We start from the raw sequence: 16930 nt of genomic DNA, 5'->3' as shown, positions 1-16930 counted from the left end.
TCAGCTAACCCCTTGCCGTCTCTGAAACACACAGGAGAACTGCAAGAAATCGATCCCGGATACTTGTGCACAAGGAATGAAGGAGGAACAACGAATATTTGCTAGGCTGGTGGTAACTCATTTATCAACCAGTGGCATCACAGATTGGAGAATCTCAACTGAGCAAGCCAAGAAAAAATGTAAGGATGGCGGGTAATGATTAAAGGAGGAGATTGCAGTAGTTGATCAGCCCCCCTAATTGTTTATGTGGCTGCAGCGGGGAACAGCGCAGAGTTTGTAGGGGCGAGGACGGACCGTCAGCCCTACAATAGGCTTCCTATGGACTCCTCTCACTCCTTTTGGCAGCTGGAACCTGAATGCTCTCAGCAGGCTGGTGAAAAAGATGAAGAGCTCAATCTTTGCCAGCTGCTCCCCTGGACACACCCGAGCACCTGCAGGAAAATGAAAAAAGAGGAAAGCAGGAACTGAATTATCTACTATTCCACCTATACTCCAGAGTGTTTACCCAGGGCACCAATTTGCTTTGACTCTGAGGAAAGACTCTGGGTCTCTGGGCCTCATTCCACCTATGAAAGCGTCCTGCAGCAACTCCTCTTTCTACGATTCCTGAGTCCCCCATGCCTCCCTTTCAACTTTGGGGTGTGGGGATGTCACTGAGAAAGTGGGCTTTATTCCAGGGGCTGCCAAGACCTGGCTCAGCTTGAGATCAGGACTGGTTACTTATTTTATTTCAGTAATGTGTTTATTTAAATCTCCCTTTTAAGTATTGTTATGGGTTTGCGGGAGGCCAGGTCTAATTCCTGAATCTAGTAAAAGTTGTTTTATTTTTTATTTTTCAAATGATATTTATTAAGAATTTTAAAATTACAAAAGAGATAAAGAGAAAAAGAGGGGGGAATAAAAACAATAGAAAGACAAACAGCAATCAAACAATACAAATCGATAAAGGTCAAAATCAAAAAACAAAAGCAAAACGCATAACACATCAAAATCACAAAACAAAAATAAACCACAAAAATTTAAAAACAAATCCAATATTCCCAAATCCTTAACTGTCATGACCTTATTTCATCGACCTCCTCACACCTCCCTTTTTTGTATTCTAGTTATTAATTATAACAGCAAATCCTTTCCATTTTTCATAATATCCTGTCATTAAATTACCTTGATCTATTTTAACCTATATTACATAAAAAAACCTAAAATTTAAAACTTAAGTCTTATTCATACCAATTTCTCCTAACCTTAACATATTCTTGCAAAACTCTTTTTAACATTTCTGATAAAGCCAAATCATTTCATTCCAACATTTTTCTAATATTCATTAATTTTCCAGAACAATCCTAAATAAAATTTTTTAAAAAAACTTTCTTCCAATCTTCATCCAACGTCTCTTCCTCCTGGTCCCGGGTTTAGTCAGTCCTTTCTATCCCATCCATCTAGTTCATTAACCTGGTAATCTTATGACCGAGGCCCTTAAGTCTCTTCCATGTCCCTTCTGCAGATCTTCTTCATATTTATACCTGTACTTTACTTTGTCTCCTTCTCCTTTCACTCGTGGAAACTCCAACTTAACAATATTTTTGTCCCTTCTCGACAGATCAGCCCCTTTTCCATAGTCCACACTGAACTCCATATGATTTTTAAAGACACGTTTCAAGCCCCCTCCAAAATTGAGGACCCCCACATCCCCAAACTCCTCACGGCCCATTGCCAGACTTGAAAAGTCAAAACATCCCTGCATAGGGGGGTCTATCCAGCCCCCCATCTCCAAGCCAAATACAACTCTATCTCTCCAAATCTGGCTTTTTCCAAGTTCATTTGTCAGATCCAACAACTCATGTTCCTGCTGGGCCACAGCTCCCTCCATCTCTGCCACCCGAGGTCCAACAACTACCTCCTCCCTCATCTGATCTGTCAGAGCACAAGTTGGTTCCTGAGTGGGTTCTATATAGATACCTGTCCAGAATTTCTAATCACAACAGTCATCAAATCTGTCTTCTCATGTAGCTGTTCCAATAAAGCACTTGTCAAATCCGTCTTTTCATGTAACTGTTCCAGTAAAGCACTTGTCTTGCAAAAAGCACGCACCAGAGCCTCTGAGTACATTGTTATGCAAGGTCAGAAGTCTGTTCCCACGATCTTAATCTATTTGCAGCTGCAAGGCTCCCCAGTTCAAATTCAGTAACAGTTTCACAAGCTCCCTCTAGGGGGAAAACTTCAATTTGTATCCATCTCTTTTTTTTTTTTTCTTCCAAAGGCAGGTCTAACAACAAAGTTTCCTTTTTCAGATATTTTGTCAATATTTGCTCCTTTAAAATGCGAAGGAGAACAATGGAATCACTATGTTTCTCTTCTTTTAACTATCTGTCAAAGACATTTGTCTGTAGTCAATGAACTTCCCAAAAGCTTCTGTCCTGACACCCCGCTCCCAGGTTCAAGACGGTGGAAAATTACTTTTCTTTACACTCTCTTCTGCAGGTTTAAACAATCCAGAAAAAATCCCCCCTCTTCTCCTGCTTCCGAAGGGGGTTCAGTACTTTTAAATGATGAAAGTTAATCCTTTACAAACGATTTTTTGAACTCTAGTTTACCATGTCTTTGCTTTAAACTATCTACAAGAAACGGAAGGCTGACTTCCTGTTTAGACCTTCCCGCTTCAGTGCCAATTTAAAAAGAATTTCTCAGTCCAAATTCCCGTTCTACTCACTTGTCGTTGTTTAAAGTCCAATTGTCCAAATTTCATCTACTCACGGGTAGTTGTTTTTGTAGCCAAATTGTCCCAGGAAAAAGGTAGCACTCTCCGGCAACGGCTATGCGGCTTCGCTCCACGGAAGAAGCAGTTGACTCTCAGCACCGCGCCACTTGCCCCTCTTCGCTCCAGAACCCGTAATTGGGTTCCTTTACGGATTGGGGGGCGCAAAGGGTGCCCGCCGAGTCCCATGGTCACAGGCTTCATCCGCCTGTGATTTTTTAAAGGGTCCCCTATTCGCCGTAGCGGAACAGACCTGTTTCCCGTGGAGCCAGTCCCTCCAGATCAGAGGGAATCTGCCATTACCGATGGCGCCACCCCGGAAGTCCCTAGTAAAAGTTGTTTTAGTTGCTTCCTCAAACTAGAGACCTCTAAGTGGCTTACAAAAGACAATCTAAAGTGTTCATTAAAAATACCAGCAAAAGCAAACACGGAAAACAAGGTTCATAATGAAGGCAATATAAAGAATCAAACCAGTAATTTAAAAAGAATTATACGTACTAAAATTACATGTTTACATGTTTAAACTGTATGCTAAAATCTCTATCATTAGCTAGTAGTACTAATAGTAATATTTAATACTTACCATTGTTTTTACGAATGATACTAGTTATTACTAATAATAATAATACTTATTATAACTATATTTATTGTGTTGTGTCCAATGCTAGTCCTTAGGGCGCATGTGCGCTTCTATTCTGCCATGATGCACCAATGAAAATGGTGGGAGGGAACTGTATGTTGGACTAGCATAATTTTGTGGCTCTATTTTCCATGCTAACAAAGCTGAGAACAGGTTGCTTTCTGGAAACAAATTGAAACGAGCGCTAAACTTCCACTAGATTCCACTACATCTCCAGAAGTGGCATTTATGTTGTGTGGAAGATCACACAAAATGTGAAAATCATCTGGTAAGAAAACATCAAGAAAATGGAATAAAGTGTTGGCTGAATGCGACAGTTGGGGCTTCTTGCACATACCTGCACCAAATGGCAGAAATGCTTCTCTGTCCACAAACTGCCCGTCCTCATCCAAAAAATGGTTTGGGTTGAACTTTTTAGGTGTTGCCCATTCCTTAGGATCAAGAAGAACAGAGCGGAGATCTGGAGCAATCACAGCCCCCTGCAGGGAAAGAAGACTTGTCTCAGGATGCATCTAAACAGAACATTGCACTTTTGCCCTTCCGTTCCCCCATTCTCCACCCGCATCGCTCAGTGAGGTCCACCTCCGAGGGCCTTCTAGCAGTTCCCTCACTGCAAGAAGTGAGGTTACAGGGAACCAGGCAGAGGGCATTCTTGGTGGTGACACCTGTCCTGTGGAACGCCCTCCCACCAGATGTCAAGCAAATAAACAACTATCTGACTTTTAGAAGACATCTGAAGGCAACCCTGTTTAGGGAAGTTTTTAATGTTAGATGTTTTATTCTGTTTTTAATCTGTTGGGAGCCACCCAGAGTGGCTGGGGAAACCCAGGTAGATGGGCGAGGTACAAACATCATTATTATTATTATTATTATTATTATTATTATTATTATTATATCCACTAATCTTTACATACAAGCTTCATTCTCCTGGAACTGAAGAATTGCATTTTCTTTCTTTAATAAATGATGAATTTTCAGATTTGCACTTTCATGAATTTAATAGTCTTGAGTGCTGATGGAAGGAGGCAAATTGTGAAGAAGCTCCGCAGAAGCGATCCTGTGCGTTTCTGGGGCACTCCCACCAATGTGCCTGCGCAGATGCTGTCTCCCCTGTCATCTCATCCCTCTTCCTCCCAGGAAGCAGGAGCAACTCTGCTGCTGGGAGGCTAGGTGTGCAGCTGCACCTCTCCTCACCAACCGCTCCTGCTGCGGATTACAACTCCCAACAGCCCCTGCCAACATAGATCAATGATGGGGGTCACGGATAATGTGAGTTGTGGTCCACCACATCTGGAGGACACAGCACAAGATGTCCCTGCATGAACTCCCCTTCCCTCTCTTTTTTGGAAATGGAAGGAGCTACAGTTACTTTCTTCAGAATTTGCCCTGCAAGGAAATCTGCCTTCCCCCTGGGCTATAGAAATGCAACTGTTACAATCGTCTGTACCTTTGGAATGTGAAAACCGTGCAAGTTCACGTCCTTCACGGTTTGCCTTGGAACCCCAAATAACAAAATATATCTTGAACGCTGGATCTCGTGAATCACAGCATTGGTGTAGGGCAGCTTCTTCCGATCTTGATAGCGGATTGAGTGAGACGAACCGAAAACATCTTCCATCTCCTGGTAGACTTTCTCTGAGGAAAATGGTAGAGAATTAAGTTTTGTTTCAGATGAAGCATCTCAAAATAAACAAGTTGAGCAATCATTAAGGGGTATTTGTTCCACAGGAAAGTATTCCACCTAGACCTGCTGGGGTGGAAAACCTAAATAATGATTTTCAGAGGGCCAGGTTGTCCTCATTGTAGGTAGAGTAGGGGTCATCCTTGTTCTGTTGTAAACAATAGCGGAGGTTAGATTCAGTTCACAGTGACTCACAGGCCCCAGTCGGCTAAGCTAAGACCAGTGGATCTTACACCAGTATAAGCCCTGGAAAATGGGCCTTCCATATAATATACAAGTATTAATAGCAGCAAGATCTGCAGGGATCTTCCAGAGATCTGGAGCATGGTGCCGTCAGTATGCTGGTGACACACAGCTCTGTATCTCCATTCCATCTGAATCAAGAGAGGCTTTGAAGGTGTTTGTCTGGAAGTAGTAATGGGCTGGATGGGGGCCAACCTGAGAGAAATTCAGGTCCAGGATCAAGAGGTCAAAATGGCCTCTTGCTGCCATTGCACAGTTCCTTCTCACCTTGAATATCTGGATGTGTCGCCATGAGGAGCAGCGCCCATTGCAGAGAGGTAGCAGTTGTCTCTGTTCCAGCGATAAAGAGGTCAAAAATACACTGAGCCAGGTTGTCCTCATTGTAGGTAGAGTAGGGGTCATCCTTGTTCTGTTGTAAGCAATAGCGGAGGTTAGATTCAGTTCACAGTGACTCACAGGCCCCAGTCGGCTAAGCTAAGACCAGTGGATCTTACACCAGTATAAGCCCTGGAAAATGGGCCTTCCATATAATATACAAGTATTAATAAAAATTGCAGGCAGCGAAGTGCCTCTTTAAATGAGGGGGTGCCTTTCCTGAGATTATGCCTGCTGTGACACAGATGTGCTAAATCAGAAAAGTATACTTTTTGCTTCAAAACTATTGTTTTTTTGCATTTACGTACGTAAATTTTATTGATTAATCAACATAAGTGCATACAGTTAATCAACTAAGACTTACCTCCATCAGTTTCCAGATGACCTCCTCCTTGAGCATTCATCCTGATTTGTTTGTGAGGAGGTTAGATGCTGTTGCATCCAAGGAATTGTTACCCCGCACTTCCAAATGCAATTCCCTGTCACTTTCCGTATCTTGGGGGGGGGGGGAGTAGATCATTGTTCAAAACCTCCAACAATCCTCTATAATTGTGCACCCTAAATTTGCTTGTTTGCGATTGAATCCCATCCAAAAAAAACAACAATGACAGTCTGGAAGGAAGGAAAACCCCATTCTTATTGTGAGAATCTAGTCCAACCCCCTGCAATGCAGGAATCTCAACGAGATCATGCATGGCAGGTGGCCTTCCAGTCGCTGCACATAGGTAAGCTATGGCACTCCCTCCCATGAGAGAGAGCAATTGCTACTAACCTAGATGGCTTTAAAAGAGCACTATGAACAGCTAAGGGACACGGGTGGCGCTGTGGGTTAAACCACAGAGCCTAGGCCTTGCCAATCAGAAGGTCGGCAGTTTGAATCCCTGTGACGGGGTGAGCTCCTGTTGCTCGGTCCCAGCTCCTGCCAACCTAGCAGTTCGAAAGCACATCAAAGTGCAAGTAGATAAATAGGTACCACTCCGGCGGGAAGGTAAACGGCATTTCTGTGCGCTGCTCTGGTTCTCCAGAAGCAGCTTAGTCATGCTGGCCACATGACCTGGAAGCTGTACGCTGGCTCCCTCGGCCAATAAAGCGAGATGAGCGCTGCAACTCCAGAGTCGGTCATGACTGGACCTAACGGTCAGGGGTCCCTTTACCTTTTTATGAACAGCTGCTAGCCAGGATGTCTATGCTGTTCCTCCCTGGTCGGAGGCAGCAACGCTTCTGAATCCTAGTTGCTGGAAATCACAGGAGGGGAGAGTTTCTCTTGTGCTTGAATCCTGCTTGCTAGTTTCCACAGGCATCCTGTTGGCCACTGTGAAAGCAGGATGTTGGACTAGACGGGCCATTGGCCTGACCCAGCAGCTCTTATTATGTTCCTATACCAGACTTCCTCAACCTCGGCCCTCCAGGTGTTTTTGGCCTACAACTCCCATGATCCCTAGCTAGCAGGAATTGTAGGTCAGGGATGATGATGATGATGATGATGATGATGATGATTATTATTATTATTATTATTATTATTATTAATACCTCGCCCTCCCCAGCCAGAGCCAGGCTCAGGGCGGATAACACCAGTAGAATTACAGTAAAATCATAATAGGGGGAAAAAACAATTTAAAATACAGGTTAAAATGCAATTTAAAATGCAGCCTCATTTTAAAAGGATCCCATAGATCAAAACCGTAAGGGGAGGGAAACATAAGGGTCAGACTGAGTCCAAACCAAAGGCCAGGCGGAACAGCTCTGTCTTGCAGGCCCTGTGGAAAGATGTCAAGTCCCACAGGGCCCTAGTCTCTTGTGACAGAGCGTTCCACCAAGTCAGGGCCAGTACTGAAAAGACCCTGGCCCTAGTTGAGACCAACCTAACCACCTTGCGACTTGGGACCTCCAAAATGTTCTCATTTGTGGACCTTAAGGTCCTCCGCGGGGCACACCAGGAGAGGCGGTCCCATAGGTACGTGGGTCCTCGGCCGCTTAGGGCTTTAAAGGTCAAAACCAGCACCTTAAACCTGACCCTGTACTCCACCGGGAGCCAGTTCAGTTGGTAAAGCACCGGGTGAATGTGACCCCGCGGCAAGGACCCCATAAGGAGCCTCCCCGCAGCATTCTGCTCCCGCTGGAGTTTCAGGGTCGGCTTCAAGGGAAGCCCCGTGCAGAGCGAGTTACAATAATCAAGCCTGGAGGTGACCGTCGCATGGATCACTGTGGCCAGATCAGGACGAGAAAGGTAAGGTAAGGTAAGGATGATGGGAATTGTAGTCTCAAAACATCTGGAGGGTCGAGGTTGAGGAAGCCTGTCCTAGACTGTCAAGGATATGAAAAGATCTACTTTCCCCAACCATTTCACTGCATGGCGGCTGACTAATAAGGGCAGGGGGGATTCCCAGCGGTCCCACAGATGTTATTGTTCGATCGTAACAGGGAATGCAACGATTCCTTGAAGAAGAAGCATTCACCCACAAAGCAGTTCCTTACCCTCTCCATCTGAGATAGATAGAAATCAATGAAGTCTATTGGTTCATGCACGGTCTGGTCTTCCTTGTGCTTTGCTATCTCGTTCTTCGCAAATGAAAAGACCATCTCCATGGAGGACAATGCGGTCTTGTGAGGCCCCGGGAGAAATTTCATGACAGACGGGAGAATTTCGTAGAGCTACAAGGAAAGAAAAGGCACATCCTATAAGCAACACAACCCACAAGTCAACTCCAACCTCGTGCTTTGGCTTGTTCTTTAGGGCTAGAAATTTCACCCTGAGTGTCTGAAGGGTGAGATGGAGGAGAAATTCAGTATTGTTCACATTTATAAGTGAACTTTCTGGCCTGAACTTTCTGGAACAATACAGGAACAGGAACAGAGCCACACTTTGAAATCTGCACTCCTCTGATCTTTATAGTGCAGCTCTCCAGGCAAGCAATGTGTAAAAATGCATATGCTAGGGTAAAGGGCACATAAGAAGTGTATATATTAGTGAAAACAGTGTAAAATTTGCTTTGCAAAGATGTATATATTGGAGCATAAAGAAGAACCTGCTGTATCTGGAATGGTTCATATGGTACAGCATGACACGCTTAATCTCCGGGTCATGGGATTCAAGCCCCACATTGGGCAAAAGATTCCTGCATTTCAGGGGGTTGGACTAGATGACCCCCATGATCCCTTCCAGCTCTACAGTTCTATGAATCCATGATCAGGTCGCATCTAGTCCAGCATCCTGTTCTCACAGTGGCCAACTAATTTGAGCACAAGAGCTCCTGTGGTTTCTAGCAACTGGTCTTCAGAAGTATTTGATGCCTCTGACCATGTCTGTGTGGTGAGGCTTCCTTATCAATATGTGCCACTTCCTTCCAAAATGTCCCTTCGTGGAATCTATTTTATTATGGCATTTGCAAGAGTGTACTGAACCTTTATTTGTTTTATTCTGACTGCAATAATGTGCTCCACACAGTTCTTGTCCTTTGCTCCCATTTTGTTTTTCTTGTTTGCAGGTTGCTGCTTTTGAAAACTCAATAAACATATATTTTTTAAAGAGAGAGAGAGAGAGTATACCATGGGTAGGCAAACTAAGGTCAGGGGGCCGGATCCAGCCCAATTGCCTTCTAAATCCGGCACACAGACGGTCCAGGAATCAGTGTGTTTTTACATGAGTAGAATGTGTGCTTTTATTTAAAATGCATCTCTGGGTTATTTGTGGGGCCTGCCTGGTGTTTTTACATGAGGAGAATGTGTCGTTTTATTTAAAATGCATCTCTGGGTTATTTGTGGTGCATAGGAATTCATTCATTTCCCCCCCAAAAATATAGTCCGGCCCACCACAAGGTCTGACGGACAGTGGACTGGCCCCCTGCTGAAAAAGTTTGCTGCCCCCTGGTGTATACTGACATATCCCTTGCAGCAGGGGTAACCCATGTGCTGTTGCCCAGATGATTTGGACTACAGCTCCCATCATTCCTGATCATTGGCCATGCTGCCTGGGGCCGATGGGAGTGGTAGTCCACAGCATCTGGAGTTGACATTGCTGGCTATCCCAGTTTGAACTGATGTCTACTGTAGGCAACCACAGCTCACGGGCCTCCCATCTCATGCTCTCCTCCACCCGCCCACCACCAAGCCTAAGCTTCAACCTACTCACGCCATGAAAGAAGCTGCCTCCAAACTGTAAGCTAATCCGAATGGCTTCCATCAGCCTCAGGAATTCTTTATCTTCAACAGAAAATCGGTATCCAAAGGACACGGCGCATATCACGTTGCAGACTGAATTGATGATGTGTAAGGATGGGTCAAATGGCTGCCCTGCAGATGAAATCTTAATGAGATCCAATGCTCATATATACCCGTGCGTGTTCACTCTATAACACGCACCCGACCATAACACGCACGTAGTTTTTAGAGGAGGAAAATCCGTAGGCATGCCACCTGTAGGCATTCCCTCCATAACATGCACAGACATTTCCCCTTACTTTCTAGGAGGAAAAAAGTGAGTGTTATGGTGCAAAAAATACTGATATATATATATATATATATATATATATATATATATATATATATGCAGGTTTTGGTGTCCTCGGGTGTATATATATATATATATACACACACACACACACACACACACACACCTACATATACACACACACACATACATACACACACACACACACACACACACATACACAAACACACTGATTATTCTTTTGCTATGCAAAAGGAGAAATTGTGATTGGTTAACAGCTTTTCAAAATCAGTCTTTCTTGCTCCTTATCTCCATTGTTATTCCAATATATGTTCTTGTTTGTTTGTTTGTTTGTTTGTTTGTTTGTTTCCAAATTGGAATCAATTAGGCATCCATTTTACAGAAGAATGGGACAGAAGAATGAGGAGATAACTGGGCTTAGTGAGCTGGTAGAGTCTGTGGCACAGAGAAGTCCAGAATCAGAGGCAGAAGCTGAAGCAGGAGGGTGGGAAGAAAGAGGCCAAGAGACAGAGATGAGTCAGGCTGGTGAAGAGTCACTGGTGTCTGCCCCTCCCCCCTGCTCTCCCAGAACCAGAAGAGGCATGAAAAGGGCAGAGGAGAGATTGGCTGCATGTAGGCATAGTCTCCGATTGCTTGGGGGGAAACCCTGGAGAGGAGTGGACTTAGGCAGCAGTGGGAATGCAGGGACCTTCAGTCTCAGGAACTGCTCCATGCAGACAAGATCTGCCGGGGATGGGTAGCTGTGCTCATTAAACCTGACACTCCGTCAAGTCCATGCAGATCATGTTTTTGCTAATAAAGAGCTAACTCCAAATTGCACTGTGTGATTTACTGCCAGTTCACTCCACACACACACACACACACTCCAGTGCATTTCTTGCTTTCTCAACAATTTGCTCTTCAGGATCAGGGAACTCCCCTTAATGGTGAGTAATGGAGTACAACCAGGTTGCAGCAGCAGGGAGAATCTGCAGAATCTGGGGGTGAGAGCACCAAGCTCAAGTACAAGCGCCTTTCTGCTCATACAAGTCACTCCTGGATCCAGCCGAAAGTTCATTGTATGCATCACTCTGATTAGTTGCTGTCAACTGCAAATTATTGCCAGAGCCTGAGAATATATTGCATAGTGACCCAAGCCCAACCCTGTTCATTAATTTCAACTTCCTTTCATTATAAACTAAATTAACACTCAGTTAAACATTTTGAATTTACTGTGCTAATTGCAGCCTTCCCTGGCCATTGTCATTATAACCATTAAGAAAGTTCCTTAGTTTAAAAATTAACACACTTTGCCTACTCAATAAAATCAGGGTGAGACAATTGCACAATTCACAGACAATATAATGGTCTCAAACAACAGCAAGTCCTGTCACCTCTGCAAGCCATCATTTTCCATCAATTATTATTTATTTATTTTTTACACCAGCAGGATGCAAACTAGGCACTGACTCTTTGCACTGCGGCTGCTAAATATTGGTATTCCCAAGCAATCCCTACCCAGTTTACAGGATGCCAGTGAGCTCTTCTCTCTCAGCTTCCAAAACTGAACCACTCTTCTGCTGTGAGTCCCAGGAAGTTGCCCCAACCCGCAGATTGTCTCAGGCAGAGGTGGATAACAAACCAGCCTGAGTTAGCCTCATTTTCTTCTATCACATACCCTTTGCACGTGCAAAGATCTCCACAAGCTCAATGGCCTCCTCTTCTATTTGGTGCTCCATGCCTTTCTTCCCCAGCCCCAGCTTCCGCATAGTAACCACGCTGAACCGTCTCTGCTGCTTCCAGGTGTGACCATTTGAAAGTACAATACCTAAAACCATCACAGACCAGTGAGAAATTATTGCTTACAAAATTCATATAAAAGCTATTACATCAGCAGCCTAGAAAACACCAGTGCAGTCCATGCCTAGGCATTAAAGAACCTGAGAACAGGAAGACTGGTGCAGAATCAATTTTTCCCTTGTAGAGTGTTATATCTCTGATGTGGGACACCAGTGAATGTTTCAGAAAATGCATATGAGAAACAAGACCTTCATCATCACTCCCTCTATTACCAAACTCAAGCGCTGAGTGCCAACAGGATTGGAGCCAAAGTGAGGCCAACAGCAGGGAGGTATCAGCATGCCCAGTGGGGTCCTAAGGTTTGCAGAATACCTGGGGCCATCAAGATTCAGAGAAAATTAGCGCATGCGAAAACTACTGTTAAAAGAATTCTTTACATTAGTTTTACTGGTTACAATGCTAGTACTTCTAGCTTCTTCTTTTTTTACACTGCAGTACCAGTTCCATTGGGGAGACGCGGGTGGCGCTGTGGGTAAAAGCCTCAGCGCCTAGGGCTTGCCGATTGAAAGGTCGGCAGTTCGAATCCCCGCGGCGGGGTGTGCTCCCATTGCTCGGTCCCAGCGCCTGCCAACCTAGCAGTTCGAAAGCACCCCCGGGTGCAAGTAGATAAATAGGGACCGCTTACTAGCGGGAAGGTAAACGGCGTTTCCGTGTGCGGCTCTGGCTTGCCAGAGCAGCGATGTCACGCTGGCCACGTGACCCGGAAGTGTCTCCGGACAGCGCTGGCCCCCGGCCTCTTGAGTGAGATGGGCGCACAACCCTAGAGTCTGTCAAGACTGGCCCGTACGGGCAGGGGTACCTTTACCTTTACCTTTTTTAACAGTTCCATTATGGAACTGCGGCTCTTTAATCAATATGCACAGACTGGGAATGAGTCACTGCCCCAAAACTTTGCAGGTACAAACAACACTGAAAGAAGAGCTTCTTTGTGGCCACTCCAAAAGCATCAAGAGCAGAAACCATGCACAAAGAAAGGATGTTTAGAGGGGCCCAAGCTGCTCCCTTTCCCATCAGTGCATGTCCTGTTACTTCCTGCTGAAATCCTGTAACTTTCCATTCCGCAAATGTTCCGGGTGGAGGGTTGTCCAGCTTTCGTTGGATAATGCAGTAACACTGGGAAAGCAGAACAACTAATAAAGCGGTGTGGATTGTCCAGTATAAATCCACCACTATTCTTGCATCAATGACATGTTGCAGAAGAAGACGCCCATGGGGAAATGGTACGTCCCATATGGAAGGGTCCTTTGTTTCCTTCACTGAAGAAAAGGCTAGTAAATCCTCCTACTCAAACCAAGAACTTACCCCTATTTTTTGCTGCACTTTTAAGGAAAGGAGTTTCTGGGCGGTCAGCAAAATCATCCGAATGGTTGATTAGGCCTTCCTTGACTGCTTTGTAGCCGGACAGTATGACTGCAGGTATAGGCCCAATCCATACCGTGCAAATGTTCCCATATTGCTTTGCCAACTGCCATTCAGATAAAAAGAGAGAGAGAAGAGATTAGTTATATTCAGGATATTTTGGAAGCTTCAAGAACTGGCTCGAAGGGGCATTTTGATTTGAATCATCCCTCAGGAAATGTTGGAGCCGTAAGGTGTGTGAGAGAGATGAATGCTGCAGCCCAGGGAAGTCTTAGAACTTATAATGTAAGGCCACCCGGCTGGATGTTACCGGGAATGGACAGAACATGATCTACTATGCCGGCTGCAGGTTGTGTTTCTTATGAATCTTTTGTGGTTTCAGTTTTGCAGTGTAAGCCATCTGGGCTGGGCAAGTGTCACTCGCAATTCAGGGCTCGAGCCAGTCAGCCAGGACCACTATCAGGGTGCTTCATAACATTCCACCTCCTAACTGGTTTTCCACCTCCTCCCACTAGCAGGCTGTGTCCCCAAAAAAGCCTAATGCATTTTCTAAAGGGTTTGTTGTGCACTTCTGCAAACCCAAGGATTTTCTTGAGCCGCAGAACCACTGTCCGGTTCATGGGTGGTGCCATTTTTGGATATATAAGAAGCCATACTTTGGGGGGGGGTGCTGCAGGGTTAGCTGAAGCTTTTGAAATAATAATAATAATAATAATAATAATAATAATAATAATAATAATAATAATAATAATTTATTATTTATACCCCGCCCATCTGGCTGAGTTTACCCAGCCACTCTGGGCAGCTTCCAACCGAATATTAAAAAAAATACAGCATCAGACATTAAAAACTTCCCTAAACAGGGCCGCCTTCAGTTGTCTTCTGAAAAGTAAAATAGTTGTTTATTGCCTTGACATCTGGTGGGAGGGCGTTCCACAGAGTGGGTGCCACTACCGAGAAGGCCCTCTGCCTGGTTCCCTGTAACCTCACTTCTCGCAGTGAGGGAACCACCAGAAGGCCCTCGGCACTGGACCTCAGTGTCCAGGCTGGATGATGGGGGTGGAGATGCTCCTTCAGGGATACAGGGCTGTTTAGGGCTTTAAAGGTCAGCACCAACACTTTGAAATGCGCTCGGAAACGTACTGGGAGCCAATGAAGATCTTTCAGGACTGGTGTTATATGGTGTCGGCGGCCACTGCCAGTCACCAGTCTAGCTGCAGTCTCACATAAAGCACATTGTGGTTGTCACTCTTTGAGGACAGAACACTATAGATTTCTGCCTTGAGACAGTAGCTTTCTAAGAAGGTGACATATCAACTTAAGATGATAAAAGGTATTTCTGCAGTTAGCACATGGCCTTAAATAACTTTTTTGTACCTGCTCAGACAGGCTTCCCTTCAACCACAAGAATCTCACCTACTCCCAAAGAGTCAGGTCTCTCTCTCAAAGGCAAAAGGTTGGTGATCTGCTATTTGTTCCACTGTGGTCTCTTTATTTGTTTCCACATCCATCAATGGGTAGAATATCACAAACTTTTATATGAGATAATGAATATGGCCATTCACCCAGTTATTTCACAATCGGTTAATTTTTATAAAAAAAGAAAGATAATTTTCATTGGCAATGTGACCAAGCAGAAGAGAATTCTTGACTAATTGGCTGGAATTACTGGAAAAAACCCTGAAAAACTAATTGGATTGAGAACTGCGTAACTAAATTTCTGATAGGATACACACTAACCTTTAATATGATCAGTAGTTTTGTTGGAGAGAATACCAAAAATATATTGCTTCAAGGATTTCTTCTGCACAAAAATTCTTAAAAGGCCCATAGATCAAGCGTTCCCAGATATGCTCCATGGCCACCACAAACTGCATTAATATGCTCCACAGCATGTCTGTGGATTTGAATATTCATTTTGATTTCTTATTGTATTTGTATTCCTTCTTTTATTTCTTACACTGTGCATTTTTTTGCATTACAATTTTAATCTTATGGAATTACATTAAAATTCAATATGTAAGAAATGAAAGAAGCAACAACACCAAAAACAATTTAAACAATGCAGCACCTAACACAGCACATTGCAATTGCCACAGCAGGCAGAAAAATCTGCCAAGACGCTCAAGCCCTAGATTTCACAGGTGAATCATTATCCACAGTTGTCAAATAAAGTAAATAATTTGCAATGCCTTTTCGCTCTTCCTGTTTTTCAGCTGACGAAGTATTTTGAAAGAAGTACCTTCATTAAAGTATCCAGGGAGAGCATGACCCCAAACCGCCACATGCCTCCGACGATGGGAAGTCGAAGGGGTCCAGGAGGGTAGCGCTTGCGGGACCAGGGCAGTTTCATCAAGCGCAGAATCTTACGCGGAACCAGAGTAATCAGAGATTCCGATGCTCGCCCCATGGTCCGGTCTTCCTTTATTCCAGGCAGAGACGAGTGAGAGGAATCCCCTTTTTCTGAGGGCATTTTGCGTTCATCAGAGACATTGCCACCTCTCTCATTTTCCCGGCTAGCACCTATTTATGTACTCCACTTTTTAAAGACAAAGTGGACTCATCTGACTCTCTAACTAACTAGCACTTATTATAATTATCTATTTATAGCACACCCTCATGACTGTAACTGTTATCAAGATGGCTAATTGTTTTATCCCTATTATATTATAGTCTGGGTTTCCATTGCAGTGAATCAAATGTTTCTGTCCTGTGACAGCCTTTGGGTCTTGGTTTTGTTTTCTAGTGATTCTTGCTAGCCTCCTTTCCTCTACTGTTCTGTTACGAATTCTGTTACGGCAATAGTTATTTTTATAGTATTTGTTCATTTTATACGAATTTTGTTTTTGCGCCTCTTCTTGTAAACAGAAAACTGGGATATCAGGGTTGTATTTAACTAACTCTTAAGTGGGGTGAGCTGCTTGTCCCATATTAAACTAGGTCTTGCGTTTTTTGTTATTATTATTGTTGTTGTTTCTGCAACATTTATTAGATTAACTTCAATATAAAGAACCAAAACAATTTCTGGGGTTTTTCTCCTCCTATCTACTTCCCTGTCTCCAATAGTTCTATAGCTCAGGCAAGTTTATCCCAGCATAAACATGCTGTCAGAAAGATGAGCAAATTATCCATTTCATTTTCTCATTTTTCCATTCTTCAGTTCAGTCCCCCAGATTTCTGCCTCTGTTCTTTCTTGAAAAAAATTAAATCCTCATGAAAATTCACCAGCACTTTCCTGCAAATTTCTCCCAATATACTACATCTTTGTCATTTTTGCCTAATATGCATATTTTTTGCATGCAATTTTGCACACGCTGTATGTTACTTTGACTAACATATGCATGCTTCACCCTAGCATATACATCTTTCTGAAACATCCTCATCCCTTATCGCAACATATATATCGTTTGACATGTATCCAGTTTTGCCATTTGATTAACCAAGGAAAGGGACCCTATGAATTTCCTGTTTTGGAAGTGCCTCGAGTCACATGCAGCATTTGCTAATTTTGGAATTGCTGGTATATATCCAAACACTGAGTTACGACTCAAGTATTTGCCTGAGTTTTCT

General features: G+C 43.9%; 1 protein-coding gene across 1 annotated transcript; it reads right to left on the bottom strand.

Moving 5' to 3' along the window:
* On the bottom strand, positions 1-15770 carry LOC114598089 (cytochrome P450 2J2-like). Its single transcript, XM_077930439.1, has 9 exons — positions 15603-15770; positions 13304-13466; positions 11820-11969; positions 9824-9984; positions 8170-8346; positions 5587-5728; positions 4843-5030; positions 3733-3874; positions 1-431 (listed from the first exon to the last, which is right to left on the bottom strand). The coding sequence occupies exons 1-9, from the start codon at positions 15768-15770 to the stop codon at positions 235-237; spliced, it is 1488 nt and encodes a 495-aa protein (XP_077786565.1). The 3' UTR covers positions 1-234.
* Between the last annotated feature and the right edge of the window lie 1160 nt (positions 15771-16930).

The sequence above is a fragment of the Podarcis muralis genome, chromosome 6, assembly GCF_964188315.1.
Source record: "Podarcis muralis chromosome 6, rPodMur119.hap1.1, whole genome shotgun sequence".
Classification (NCBI taxonomy): Eukaryota; Metazoa; Chordata; class Lepidosauria; order Squamata; family Lacertidae; genus Podarcis; species Podarcis muralis.
Note: the sequence above shows the minus strand (reverse complement) of the source record. Positions and strands in the feature narration are given on the sequence as shown.